At 35.7% G+C, this 15165-nt stretch overlaps 1 protein-coding gene across 3 annotated transcripts in view; it reads right to left on the reverse strand.

Annotated features, from left to right (window-relative positions):
• Positions 1–15165, reverse strand: part of EPS15 (epidermal growth factor receptor pathway substrate 15) — a 140409-nt gene that overhangs the window by 17159 nt on the left and 108085 nt on the right. For all 3 annotated transcript variants that reach the window (XR_004820008.1, XM_035727007.1, XM_035727006.1), the window contains exons 17-21: positions 13467–13583; positions 13150–13240; positions 10194–10229; positions 8975–9111; positions 4639–4708 (exon numbers count right to left, since the gene is read on the reverse strand). Coding sequence is in view for 2 of the 3 variants with exons in the window: in XM_035727007.1 (XP_035582900.1) it covers positions 4639–4708; positions 8975–9111; positions 10194–10229; positions 13150–13240; positions 13467–13583 (451 nt within the window). In the remaining variant the exon portion in view is untranslated. The remainder of the gene's footprint in view (positions 1–4638; positions 4709–8974; positions 9112–10193; positions 10230–13149; positions 13241–13466; positions 13584–15165) is intronic.

Raw genomic sequence — 15165 nt, forward strand, 5'->3', positions numbered from 1 at the left:
ATAAGTGCCTCTGGGGCTTAGCTTTTCCTTTCATATATTAGGAAATAAGGCTTGATAACAGTTTCAAATCTTATATGAAATTCCAATATATGAAACAAATAAATGGGATTTTAAAAATTAACTCTAAAATTATTTTAAGATTTATTTATTTATTTGAGAGAGAGAGAGCGCGCTGGGGAGAAGGGCAAAGGGAGAGGGAGAGAGAGAATCCTCAAGCAGACTCCCTGCTGAACATGGAGCCCAACACAGGGCTTGATCCCAGGACCCTGAGATCATGACCTGAGCTGAAACCAAGAGCCAGCTGCCCAACAGACTGAGCCACCTAGGCACCTTAACTCTAAAATCATCTTAAGTTCAAATTTATATTATTTACTTATCACAATGACAGTGAAAACAAAGTAATTTTGATTAACACAAATGTTTAAAGTCAGGAGTTGAACTTATTTCGGATAGTTTTGATTGCTCTATTTGAAAAACAATTCACCCAAAGAAGTAGTTATATACATTTTTAAACAAGAGTCTTGCAATCTGAGTAGTTTAAAGTAATTTTTATCCAGAGGTTTGCACAAAAACCACTTAACCTGACACTACTTTAAAGCACCAATGCACTACAATATGTTAATATGGTTTGTAACATTTATGAATGCATACATTTAATTAAATTGCAGTTTTAAAAAATTTAAAGACACTTAAAAAATATGAAAATAATTTGCCAACTCTCTGAAGACCTCTCTGGAAGCTAGTTTTGTGAAAAATAATATGAAAACTCTGGCCCATAGCATGTGTAAGAGTCTTTCCAGCTCTAACAAAGGCAGCAATACTGACAGAAAAACAATCTGTGGCATCACCTTACTACCATTTTTATATTTTCAGGATTGGATGAGAAGATAAGGCAGAGGCTCCATAATGAAGTGACTATAGAATGAGCTCTGAAATAAGACATGGACTGGACACTGAGCATGGCAACAACTACTACAGCCTCGGGCAAATTGCTTGACCTAAGTCTCATTTTTCTCATCCTTAAAATGAGAACGAACGGTACCTGTCTCTATAACCATTGTAAAGATTAAATGAGGAAAATGCAAAAACGAAGTTTGGATGATCTTATGGGTATGGTTTAAAAAAAAAAAAAGAAAAAGAAAGTTCAGACCTCTGGTATTTCTGAATCTGTGGAAGGTCTGTGTAACTCTGCCCCAGACACACTAATATGTAGCCCATCCAATTCAAAAGAGTTTTGGGGGCGCACCTGGGTGGTTCAGTTGGTTGAGTGACCAACTCTTGGTTTCAGCTCAGGTCATGATCTCAGGGTTGTGAGACTGAGTCCCACATGGGGCTCTGCTCAGCGGGGAGTCCACTTGAAGATTCTCTCCCTCTGCCCCTCCCCCTTGTGCATGTGCATGCACCCCTTCTCTCACTCAAATAAATAAATCTTTTTTAAAAAAGTTTTTGGTTCTAAGATTCTCATTCAAATCAAGACGCAAGCTAAATGGCAGACTAGGAAGATACAGGTGCTCATTTGTATGTAAGGATGGTTCAATATATGAAAATCAATCAATAAAATACACCCCATTAACAGAATAAAGGAAAAAAAAACCCACATTATCCTCTTAATTGATGCAGAAAAAGCGTCTGACAAAATTCAACATCCTTTCATGATAAAAACACTTGGCAAACTAGAAAAAGAAGAAACTACTTCAACATAATAAAAGCCACATATGAAAAGCCCACAGTGAACATCTTATTCAATGGTGAGAGATTGAAATTTTTTCTCTAAAATCAGTAACAAGACAACGACGCCCACTTTCACTACTTCAATTCATCACAGAAGTCCTACTCAGGGTAACTAGGCAAGGAAAAAAAAAGGCATTCAAATTGGAAAGAAAGTAAAATTATCTCTGTTGCATACAACATGACCTCACATGTAGAAAACCGTAAAATTCCACAAAACCTGTTTAGAATAAACAGCAAAGTAGCAGGATACAAAATCAATGCACAAAAATCAGTAGCATGTCTATATATTAACAATGAACAATCTGAAAAGGAAATTAAGATGATAACAATTTCATTTACAATAGCATGAAAAAGAATAAAATACTCAAGAATTAACCAAGGAAGCATGTATGCTGACAACTATAAAACATTCTGAAAGAAATTAAAGAAGATACAATTAAATGGAAAGACAGCCCACTTCATGGATTGGAAAATGTTAAGATGTTAATACTAACCAAAGCAATCTACAGATTCAAAGCAATCTGTATCAAAATCCCAATGACATTTTTTTGCAGAAATAGAAAATTCATACTAAAATTCATATGGAATCTCAAGGGAACCCGAAAAAGAATAACAAAGTTACAGGTATCAAAGATAGACATTTACACCAGTGGAACAGAAGAGTGAGTCCAGAAATAAACACTTGCATATATAGTCAAATGATTTTCTACAAGGATACCAAGACCATTCAATGGGGAAAGGTCAAGTCCTTTCAACAAATGGTACTGAGAAAACTGAAAATCCACTCTAAAGAATGAAGTAAGACTCTTACAAGAAATACAAAAATTAACTCAAAATGCATCAAAGACCTAAATGTAAGAGCTAAAGCTATAAAACTCTTAGAAGAAGACATGGGGAAAACCCTCATGATATTGGATTTAGCTATACTTTTTTGGCATGACACTAAAAGCATAGGCAAAAAAAAAGTAGATAAACTGGATTTGTGATGGTTGCACAACAAAAGCTACCTTCTGCTTTGAAACCATTCATAACTTACCCTAAATGGAGGTGATCTCCCTTTCCTTTAAATTTTTGCAGCTTTAATGAACTTCACGGCAATTACCATTTCAGTCAAGAGTTAATTACAGTTGACCCTTGAACAATATGGGTGTGAAGTGTGTGGATTCACTTATATGCAGATTTTTCTCAATAAATGCAGCACAGTACTGTCAAGGTATTTTCCTTATGATTTTCTCAATAACATTTTCTCTAGCTTACTTTATTATAAGAATATATGTAACGTACAAAATATGTGTTAATTGCCTGGTTACGTTATTGGTAAGGCTGCCAGTCAACAGTAGGATATTAGTAAAGGTTTTGGGGAGTCAAAGGTTATATGGAGATATGCAACTGCATGTGGGGGGAGGGTCAGCATCCTGAACCCCCATATCATTCAAGGGTCACCTGTATAAATATATTAACTTTTCATTTTCTTAGGTTATCCTTTCTAATCATACAATATCCCTAGCTATATATTAATTCATCAGCTCAATAATGGGAGTCTAAAAAAAGCACATGTATTTTAAAAATATATTAATTTAACCACTGTTACTACAATAAGACTTTTAAAAATCTTATTTGCTGTTATTCTAAGTTTTGGGTTAAATCAATACCCAGCACTACATTAAATCTTGTTTTCTACATATCTGCTTTTTATATTCAATTCCTTTTTGTTACTCAGTTTGGAAGTTAAATTTCAACCTGAAAACAACGCACACTGCTAAATCTCATCTTGTTTTAATTTGTACAATACCAGAAATCTAAATTGTGAAGGCATTTCTACTAATCTTTCTCTATGCTCATGATCCTCAACTTCAGCACATCAGCAAATTTGTCACATCAGCAAATTTGTGTACTGAATAACTCACCTTATTTTCATCTGGAAAAATAAGGAATCCTGTATCAGCATGATACTTGAGGTATTTACAGGTTTGAGTCCACTTCCCTCTAATTCCCTGCTCTCCTACACAATAGTTGGTCTGTTTTATTTTTAAATGAGTAATGAGAAAGTTGCAGAAGCTTTTAGTCTCTGTCAGACTTTGTTTTGAATCCTGGCTTCACCTGGTTCAAATCTAGTAAACTATATAATCTTGATCAAGTTACTTAAAGTACTGGTCCTCAGTTTCCTGATCTTTAAAATGGAAATATTACTTACAAGGATAAATGGAAAATTAGCCGCCATAAATAAAGCGTGAAGACTGGATGCTAGAGTAACATTTCGATTTTCTCTATATTATTAAATATCTTATCCACTATTTGTAAAACTATTATCATCACCTACTGGAAGCAATTTTTAATTTTAGGCCAAGATCTATAAGAGTCATTGCTGACTTTGAAACTGCCAACGCTGCCTTTTATCAAGGAAAAAAAAAAATTGTATTGGTTTTACTGGCTAGAGTACATATTCTAGTAAGTTTTTTTTAATCAAGTACAGCTGACACACACTGTGACATTAGTTTCAGGCGTACAACATAGTGATTGGGCAAGTTTATACGTTATGCATAGCTACCATCTGTCCCCATACAACACTATTTTATAATAATAGAATACCACTGACTATATTTCCTGTGCTGTACCTTTCATTTCCATGACTTTTTCATTCCATACCTGGAAGCCTGTCTCCCACTCCCATCTAGTAAGAGCTTTAACATGAATAATAAATGAGATAAATAAATGATAAGAAAAGTAGAAAGTGATATGCCAACACTTGCCACCATTATTACTGCTAGATTACAATTGGCTATAACTATGCAATAATTCTACAGCCTTACGTAAGTAAACAGGACAAATATATTTGGAGACCAGAAAAAGAAGCTTAAAGAAAAGTCATATTTACTGTTCAAAGAAATTGATCAATTATTTCCTTACCTGAATCACATGCTGCAACAACAACTGTTCCACCAGGAGCAAAAGGATCATTGTACTTCAATGTTTCTACCTAAACAAATTACACGAAATCATGACTAAGAGAGGCGATATTTCATAGCTGAAACTTCATGGCCACATCAAAGAAAATATTCTTTACAAACTCTTAATTAAGAAATACAAGGCATTAGGAATAAATGTTTCCCCTTACTGATTTGCAATCTTATTAAACTGAAATGACACATATCATTTTCTAATCTTTTATTGGGTAATATAATATCCATTCAAAATGGTATATGAAACATATATGGTTTAACAAGTAACTATCAAATGAATTCCTATGTAATCACCTTCCAAGAAACTGCCAACACCTGACAAGTCTTCACGTGCCCCTTTCCAAACACAATCCCATCCCTCCTCTATAGAGGTAATTATTACCCTGACTTTGGTGGCATTCATCTCTTTTCTTTTCTTCATAATTTTGTTACTAGTACAGATACACACTGTTTTAACTTTCTACATGGAAGTAATTTTAGATTTCTAGAACAGTTGTAAAGATAATACAGAGAGTTCCCATATATCCTTCACCCAGTTTCCTCTAATGTTAGTACCTCATAACCTCATATAATCATGGTACATCTATTAAAACTAAGGAATTAACACTGGTACAAAACTATAAACTATAGACTTAATTTGGATTTCACTAGATTTCCCATTAAGGTCCTTCTCCTATTCCAGGATGACATGCTGCCTTTAGGATGCATTCTATTCTAACTCTTAAATATCCTAGTACTTAAATATCAGACGCTAGATTTATTTTCTACTTATCTAAAAATAATTCTAGCATTCTGCCCATCAGAGGAACATGCACATGTACCAGAGGAAGACGGGGGTAGGGGGGTGGGGAGAGGAAGAGCGGAGGAAAAGAAGGAGGAAAGAAGGGAGAGAGGAAGGGAGGGAGCTCTGCTAATAAGATCCTGCTACTTTCAATAATAAGCCATGTAAGAATCTGGACCAAGTGGCAAGGGTGAGTGGCTACAGAGTGAGGACTTTACCAGAAGCCAGAGATTCCTGCTACAGAACTGTTTTCCTAAATTATTTTGGTTTTTAATCATAGTCAAACAAATTATATATCTAGGAAGAAAGTGAACCTTCTCTTTCTGGCATCAGGCCCTTGTTAAGAGGCCAATAAAAGCCTTAGCAGACAGTTAGATGAAAGGGGCATGAAAAGGGTTTGGGAACATTTATCTCCTCTGACTCATGGCTATCAATGTCATCTGTATTACAGGCTCTATTTCTAATCATTAAGAAATTGATTATTACAATTGAATGTCAAATGATATCACAGAGCTCAACTGATACATTTCCAAATAAAACAAATGTATTTGAAAAGAGAAAAGTATTGCTAACCAGGACCTGTAGTACAGTCTCTCTTTTATAGCCTGGATGGCTCAGTTGGTTAAGCGTTTGCCTTCAGCTCAGGTCATGATCCCAGGGTCCTGGGATCAAGCCCCCACGTTGGGCTCCCTGCTCAGCGGAGAGTCTGCTTCTCCCTCTGCCCCTACCCTGCCCCCTAGCTTGTGCTCTCCCCCTTCCTGTCTGAAATAAATAAAATCTTTAAAAAAAAAAAAAAAAGCAAGGGTGCCTGGGTGGCTCAGTTGGTTAAGCGACTGCCTTCGGCTCAGGTCATGATCCCGGAGTCCCGGGATCGAGTCCCACATCGGGCTCCCTGCTCAGTAAGGGAGCCTGCTTCTCCCTCTGACCCTCCCCCCTCTCATGTACTCTCTCTCTCTCATTCTCTCTCAAATAAATAAATACATCTTAAAAAAAAAAAAAGCAAGAGAACCCACTTAAACTACTATCAGAAAGAGGTAATTAATACTAATGAAGTTTTTAGAACTGAGGATGATAGCACTTATTTTAACTGATGCCATGATATTATTATAAAACTAGCATAATGGCTTATATTCTTATTTTATCTGTTGAATGAATAAAGAGAAATCAAAGAAAAACATTAAGGTGGTCTGTATAGTCACATAGTTCCTAATATAATAGTCAAAACACCAGTGTGAGAGATAGTCACTGACTTAAGTCACCAACTATTATTGCTTCTTCTCTTGACTTTCAGGGGAAAAACAACCTAATAGGCCTGATTTTTAACAAAAGCTTACAGATTTTTATTTGCCATCACAGAGAGAAATAGAAAAAGCAGGCCTACATAAGTGTCAGGTTTAATTTCTATTCCTTCCTCATACACTGTGCCACCACCCAAAAGACCACTGAGACGGCAAGGGGAACAGGATGGAATGAATACGTAGCCTATGAAGGATTAAGAGGCCATTAAACTCTATGTTACATTCAGTTTGATAATTAGGCAATTTAGTACATAAAAGTAATTTTCATAACTACAATTCAGGTGGTATTTTATAGAATTAATGTTCCAAAATCCTCCTACAAGGTCGCCAAATTTATCACTGAAATTCTCTCCCTTCAACATCAGTCATCTACCCCCCACGTTGACTGTATGACTCAGTAGCTACACAATGCTACCATACACTAGCTAGGGGAGTAAGAAATGCCAGTTGTTTTGTTTCACTTTGGTTTTTTAAATTATGTCCCTCTGAGAGCAGAGATTGGCCTTGAGGGAATAGGAAAGACTTTTGGGGAGAGAGTCAGATCTAGAAACATAATCAGAGGCCTGTTTGAAAAGAAGGAAGATCACAAAACACAAGGGCTCTGTAGCTGGGAAAAATTAAGTTTAAATCTTGGACTATAGGGGTGAAGACCTTAGATTTTGGTCAGATAGACCAAAGTTTGAATTCAGTTCTACCACTTACTTATTATCACTTAACCTCTTTAAGCTTCATTTACTTTATCTTAAAAATGAGGATGGTAACATGAGCTTCATGCGAATAGTGTGAAGATTAAATGGGTAACACATGAAAAGAGCTTAGCACCATGCCTGGTACATGGAAGAGATGAGATAAACAAACCTATTCTTATATTGCCAATTTGGTTTTTTGTTTTGTTTTTAATGGAGAAATCAAGAGCAGTCAGCAAGGGCAATATTGCTTTCACAAACTGGGGAGGGAAGAGAAAAAGTAAATAGAGCAAATGGTGGAAATTTTCATCAGGGGAGAAGAACAGGAGAAACCTGTTTTATTTTTAAATTAGGAAGAGCTGCTTTGGTTCTCTTGCTCTTTAATGATAAGAGTAGAGAATAAGAGCCTAGAATAAGGTAAGAGGAAAAAAATTCAGGTTGCAGCTAATTTTAGAAGAATTTGGCAAATGGGTCCACACTGCAAACTAAGTGTTGTAGGAAAACACAGTATCCGGTAGTGTGTGGAAACCACAAATATTCAGTTACAGAGGCACTTGCTCACTTTTACATCAATGGAAAATACCAGTTGTTAGCCAAATAGCTCTTCACTGAGTAGAGTAAGAAAGCAATTAAAGAATACAAAATCTATTAACTTTAAAAGAATCAATTCGTCTCTTAAGGGAGTATTCTTAATCTAAGAGAATTAAAAGACAAAATTTTTGCTTCAAATGCCCGTCAAATCAATTGTTCTTTTTTGGGTGAAACACCCTGCTTAACAAAATAAGTCTCCAAATAAAAAATAAAAACAAACAAATTCCAAAACCATTCATAATTACTGAAATTGGGTAATGGATACATGGAGGTTTCTTAAAATATTTCATTATATTACTCTATTTTGGGTATGTTTAAAAAGCCATAATATATTTTCTTTTTAAAGCCACTTAGCTGTATGACCTTGGTTACTTCCAAGTCCCAGTGTCCTTATTGTTAAAATAGGGCTACCAACACCTACTTTGCAGGTTGTGAAGTACAAAAGAGAGTCTGACATTTAGTAGGAATTTGTATTTCTCCACAAGATTAACATGTGTTATATAATATATATAAAATGTGTCTATAATATAAATGACTTTATCTTTCTAAAACATAAATGCCATTTTAAGGTTGATTTTTATTATTTCAATAATGCATACCACACATTTCTGAAAAGCTTTATTTAAGACTGGTTAATGGATTTCAAATCATTCATTTTAAAGATCCCCAATGGGATAATATTTGATCCTTATTATTAAAGATGGACTTGATTTTTAGATGAAATAAGTTATTCCAGCCAATTATAGGGAGTGATAAAGCTGTGAAATGCCAGTCTGAACCAAAAACTAGATGGACTGGATGAGACTGACATTTTTACATAGCTCATCAGAAGTAATCTAAAAGAGGATCCTTTCAACACTGTATATTTCAAGACACTCACTTAAGATGCTTGTTCTCCATTTAACAGTTTTTAACCCTCCCACTTACCGATGTATTACTGCTATTGCTGGCTGCACTGAAAGGGTCAGTACTTGAAGTGGCAAAAGGGTCAGCAGAAGACTGCTTGAAGAAACAGTCAGATGCAAATGGATCTGAACCTTTGAAAGGATCACCTCCAAATGGATCTAAGAAAATACAGCACATATATGAAAGACTAAAAACTACTAAATTTCCTATCACCTGAATGTATAACTGCCTTAATTAAAAGACATTTTGAACTTCTGCAGAATCTAAATTAAGGTACTTGGCGTTATGATTATTGATTATAAAAAAATATAGACAGCTGCACCTAAAATAGCTTTAATTAATACTCTTTTTCCTACTTGCTCATCATTCACCCAAAGCGAATCAATCATTCCAATACTTATTACACAAAGATTACTTGTATGCCAGGTTTAAATAATTCTTCTAAGCTGGTGATTCTAATTTTAGGGGAGGAGGAATCACAAATTCCTTTGTGATTTTGTTAAAAGATAGTCTTTCACCTAATAAACTTACTTGGAACAGGTTTGGGAAGCATAACAAATGGTACACAAAATGTATTCTAATGTAAAATCCCAGGGAAAGACTATCTTATAAAGCCTGACATTTAGTAATTCTTTAAGATATTTCCTTTCCCCCAAGTCATATGCTGTAATCTTAGGAAAACAAAATGTTCTAAACACTATAGTAGCATAGATCACTATATGCATCTAATCCTTGGCTACCAAGGAGAAATCAGTCTAAGTATTACTAAAGTATCAAAATATAAACACTAATGTCATTTTTCTTAAAAATAAAGCTAACGGGTGCCTGGGTGGCTCAGTTGGGCAAATGCCTTCAGCTCAGGTCATGATCCTGGAGTCCCAGGATCAAGTCCCCGCATCGGGCTCCCCACTCAATGGGGAGTCTGCTTCTCCCTCTGACCCTCCCCCCTCTCAGGCTCTCTCTCTCTCATTCTCTCTCAAATAAATGGATAAAATCTTAAATAAATAAATAAAGCTAATGGTTCATTAAGCAAAATCACAAGAATCTACCACTTTCTCTCTGAAAATGCCAGGCACATACAACATTTTAGTGGGGCCTTACATCAGTTTAAAAACTGAATAAAAAGGAACCCCACTTCCTATAACTACCTTACTTTGATCTCTCATTTCTAAATACAACATAAGTTTATAATTAAGCAGAATTAAATTACAGCTAAGCTGGACCTCAATGATATACATACCAATTTTTCCAAAAGGATCATCCTTGAAAGGATCACCTATGATAAAAAAAATAAGCAGAAATCACAATAATAATGTTTACTGTTGTGACATCATTACTTAAAGGTAACTTTAAACAGAAGCAAAGTTTCTTAAAGCACAGTCAGTTTCATTAGCTCTACCTGAAAGTAGACAAAACACTAAATGCCATGCAGCTTTAGGAAACATTTAAAATAATAAAGAGTAAAGGCAGAACATCAACATACCTCATAAAAGAAGCAATTTTCTTAATGACTGCTGTTATTTTTTTAAAGATTTAATTTATTTATTTGAGAGAAAGAGAGCACAAGCAGGGGGAGGGGCACAGGGAGAAGCAGGCTTCCCACTGAGCAGGGAAGCCCAATGTGGGGCTCGATCCCAGGACCCTGGGATCATAACCTGAACGGATTATGGAAGGCAGATGCTTAACCAACTGAGCCACCCAGGTGCCCCCAAAGAAGCAAATTTTAATTGGAGCCAACTATACTTAACCCTTGATCACAAGCTGAGGTTACAAATAGAAGGGAAAAGACAGGTACAACAGTGATAATTTTACTAACAGGATTCTCTACTCTGGTGCTCACTTCGGCAGCACATATACTTCATAAGAATACTGAATGGGTATTACCATCACTACTCCAGAAACAAAGACATTGAGCCTAAAAAATTATTTTAATAAATAATTCTAGAACTAAAGGGTCCAGAAATATACCCTTACATTTATGGTCATTTGATTTTTGACAAGATTGTCAAGACAATTCCATGGGGAAAACATAATCTTTTCAACAAATGGTGCTGGGACAACTGGATATCCACATACAAAAGAATAAAGCTGGACCCCTATCTCATACCATATTCCAAAATTAACTAAAAATGGATCAAAGATCGAAATGTAATAGCTAAAACTATAAAATTCTTAGAAGAAAACCTAAGAGTAAATCTTCATGACTTTGGGTCTTAGACATGACATCAAAAGCACAAGTGACGAAAGAAAAGATAGATAAACTGGCCTTCATCAAAATTAAGACAACACAAAATACATGAAAATATTTTGCAAATCATATATTTGATTAGAGATGTATTCAGAATGTATGAAGAACTCTTAAAAGTCAACAATAAAAAGACTAACAATAAAAAAAGGGCAAGTTATTTGAATCAACATTTCTCCACAGAAGTTATACAAATGGCCAATAAGAAAAACAGAAAAATGCTCCACAGAAGACATTTGCAAATGACATATACAATAAGGGGTTATTACCTAAAATATATAAAGAACTTGTAAAACTCAATACCCAAAAAACAAATAATCCAATTAAAAAGTGCGCAGGGATTCCTGAATGGCTCATCGGTTAAGCATCTGACTTTGGCTCAGGTCATGATATCAGGGTCCTAGGATCAAGCCCCGCATCGGGCTCCATGCTCAGCGGGGAGTCTGCTTGTCCCTCTGCTTGTCCCACTTGTACTCTCTCTCAAATAAATAAAATCTTAAAAAAAAAAGTGGGCAAAAGATATGAATAGACATTTTTCCAAAGAAGATATACAGATGGCCAAAAAACACACAAAAAGATGTTTAACATCACTCATCATCAGGGAAATGCAAATCAAAACTACAATGAGATACCACTTCACACCTGTCAGAATGGCTAAAATTAACAACACAAGAAACAACAGGTGTTGGCAAGGATGCAGAGAAAGGGAACCCTCTTGCACTGTTGGTGGGAATGCAAACTGGTACAGCCACTCTGGAAAACAGTATGGAGGTTCCTCAAAAAGTTAAAAATAGAATTACCCTAGGATCCAGCAACTGCACTACTAGGCATTTACCCAAGGAATACAAAAATACTAATCTGAAGGGATACATGCGCCCCTATGTTTACAGTAGCATTATCTACAACAGCCAAATTATAGAAACACACCAAATATTCATCAACTGATGAATGGATACAGAAGAGGTGGGTTGTATGCATGTAATATATGTGTGTGTGTATATATATGTAGTGGAATATTACTCAGCCAGCAAAAAGAAGGAAATCTTCTCATTTGCAACAACATGGATGGAGCTAGAGAGTATTATGCTAAGGGAAATAAGTCAGAGAAAGACAAACACCATATGATTTCACTCATATGTGGAATTTAAGAAACAAAACAAATGATCATGGGGGGAAAAAAGGCAAACCAAGAAACAGACTCTTAACTATAGAGAACACACTGATGGTAACGGGAGGGGAGGTGGGTTGGGGCGGGGGTGGGGGTGTGGGGAGTGTTCAATGAGTGATGGGTGTTAAGGAGAGCACTTGTTGTGATGAGAACCAAGTGTTGTATGTAAGTTATGAATCACTAAATTTTACACCTGAAACTAATATTATACTGTATGTTAACTGGAATTTAAATAAAAACTTGGAGGAAAAAATAAAACTGTTGTAAACTGACCAGTTTCACAAATTGATTTGGAAATAAATAAAATGCAAAAAGAGCTTTGACACCAGTGGTATTTAATATAGTTTACACTGACATCAGGTATTTTAACTTATTACACTTATATTTCTTCAACAACACTATAGGCCCCTCAAGGGCAGGGATCCGGGTTCTAACTGCTATAGATTCCATTGTTTTAAAAGCATGGTGTTGGCACTTAAGTAAAAAATTGCTGGTTGACTTAAGAGTACCTAATCTCCTCTCCTGGTCCATAATATCTTTCTTTTGGTCCTTATTCTGAAGAAGAAACATGCTCTTAATCAGGAGGGGCTCCTCAGACATAATCAGTCACTTAGTCCAAGGAGTTAGTTGCCTGACGAGGACAAATTCCAGCAAATATAAGCATATCACATCTCTACACCCCTCTACTTTGAGTAGGATCTCAAAACTCAGCCCTAATTCTTATATAGTTACATTAAAAAGACTTTTTTTGGTAAATCATAATATAAAAATAAGAGTACTTACTGCCAACAAAAGGATCAGACTGGAAAAAATCCAGGTTTGTATCTGCAACTGGATCTGTCAGTGAACTTGATTCTACATTAAATGGATCTCCCTAAAAATAATTTTAAATTAAAAAGTATTCTTTTAGGAACCAGTTTTAAGATGTAACATTTTAAAATAAAATAACATGCTTTGAAAAATCAATGGATGGTAATATAACAAGTATTTCTGTAGTTATAAAGTTCACTTAATACATTTTTCTTTCCTTATCCTAAAACAGTGTTTAACCCATCTAGGAAAACCAGTAATGAGAATATTTACTATAAAATTATTTTTACCTCTTTTGAATGTCTGTCACTATTAAATTCAGGGCAAACTTTCTCATTAACAGCTGTTGTCGCCACTTCATTATCATCAGTCACACCAGAAGGCAGTATTTCAGGACTACTTCTTGCCTACAAAATATTAATGCTCCATGGACTAACAATGTATTTTCTACTTGGCAGAGGAAACTGACAAAGGATAACCAAAAATTGCTAAAAATACAGAAGACAAGCAGAATGCATTCATTAAATGAGTTCTTCTCTTAAAATCTTTCTTAGGAAAATGGTATCATCAAGCATCAAAGTCACTCAGGCCAGAAAACTTAACCACTTAATAATTTCTCTCTGGTCATCTCCCAGCTAGCCTCCAAGTCTTGCTGAGTTCACCTCCTAGCTCCTTCTCAAATCCATTCCCCTCTATCCTCACTGTCACTATCATTCATTTACAGTATCACCATTCTGATCCAGCGTAACCTTCCAACTGCCTTCTTGCCTCCAATATGTGCCCTTCCCACTGATCCTTCTTATAGTAGCTAAAGGAATAGATCTAAAATAAGAATCTGATCATGATCCTTCTGGTTAAAGGTCCTTCGATGGCATTCCCTTGCTTTCTGGATTTAAACCAGCAGGTAACAGGACTTAAGAAGTGCCAGGGGAAATCTCCATTTTCATACCACCCTATGTCTTTGAAGGATAACCTTTTGCACTTAAAAAGAACATTGTATAATGTATCCAAGATTGTAACGCCTAAATACAAATCAAGTCTGTTAATTTTATGTCTTTAGTATCTCTCAAACTTGTATTCCTCTCTTCATTATCCCTCCCATTACTGCTTAAGTTTAGGCTAAAACAATCTCACACAGACCACTCCAATAGTCTCTTAACAAATCTCTGTGTGTCCAGTCACACTCTCAAATCCATTTTCTACATTTTTCTAAAAGGTTAATGCAATTATGTCACACCTTGCTTAAAATTCTTCAATGGCTACTCACTGCAGTAAGATAAATCCCCCAATGCTTCAAAATGAATCCAAATTTCTTTTCTCTGTGTCCCTTTCTGACGTAAAAGTGGTCATTTTTATCCAGGTGCACATCATAATCACCCAAGGAATTTTTTGTAAAAATGCATGTACCTGGTACCATCCCAGAAACTCTAGTTCAGCAAGTTTGTAGTGGGGTGCAGCCATCTATGTTTTAAGTAAGAGGTAATGCAGAGAGCCACTATAAGAGAGCTTCATCTCCTACCAATACCCCCCACCATCACAAGGTATCCTTCGAGAACTTCTTGGGACCCTGTGCAGCATGTTTCTCCCATCCCATACCTATGCAAATGCCATTTTCTCTGCCAGGAATATACCACCTTCTTCTTTGCTTAACATTTCTTACTTTGAAGCTCACTTATAAAGCTTTCTCTATACAATCTTGAGCCCCCCTCCAAGGTGTCCTACCTGAATATCACAGCCCTTTCACACAGTGTTACACCACTAGACTACATGCTGCTTAAAGGCAGGGTTACAGTTTTTTGTCTCTGCGGCTCTCACATATAATAGCAGCACTGCTGTGTGCTCTCTAAATAACTGGTAAATAAATGTCCTCAACATTATGAAATAAAGAATTACTTTCAGCATTGGGTGGGACTACTTAAAAAAATGTTTTAAAAGTTACTATCTTAGAGCTACTGTTTTGAAAACACGCTTTATAACAAATAGATTGGT

The sequence above is a fragment of the Zalophus californianus genome, chromosome 4 (genome assembly GCF_009762305.2).
Source record: "Zalophus californianus isolate mZalCal1 chromosome 4, mZalCal1.pri.v2, whole genome shotgun sequence".
Taxonomy (NCBI): domain Eukaryota; kingdom Metazoa; phylum Chordata; class Mammalia; order Carnivora; family Otariidae; genus Zalophus; species Zalophus californianus.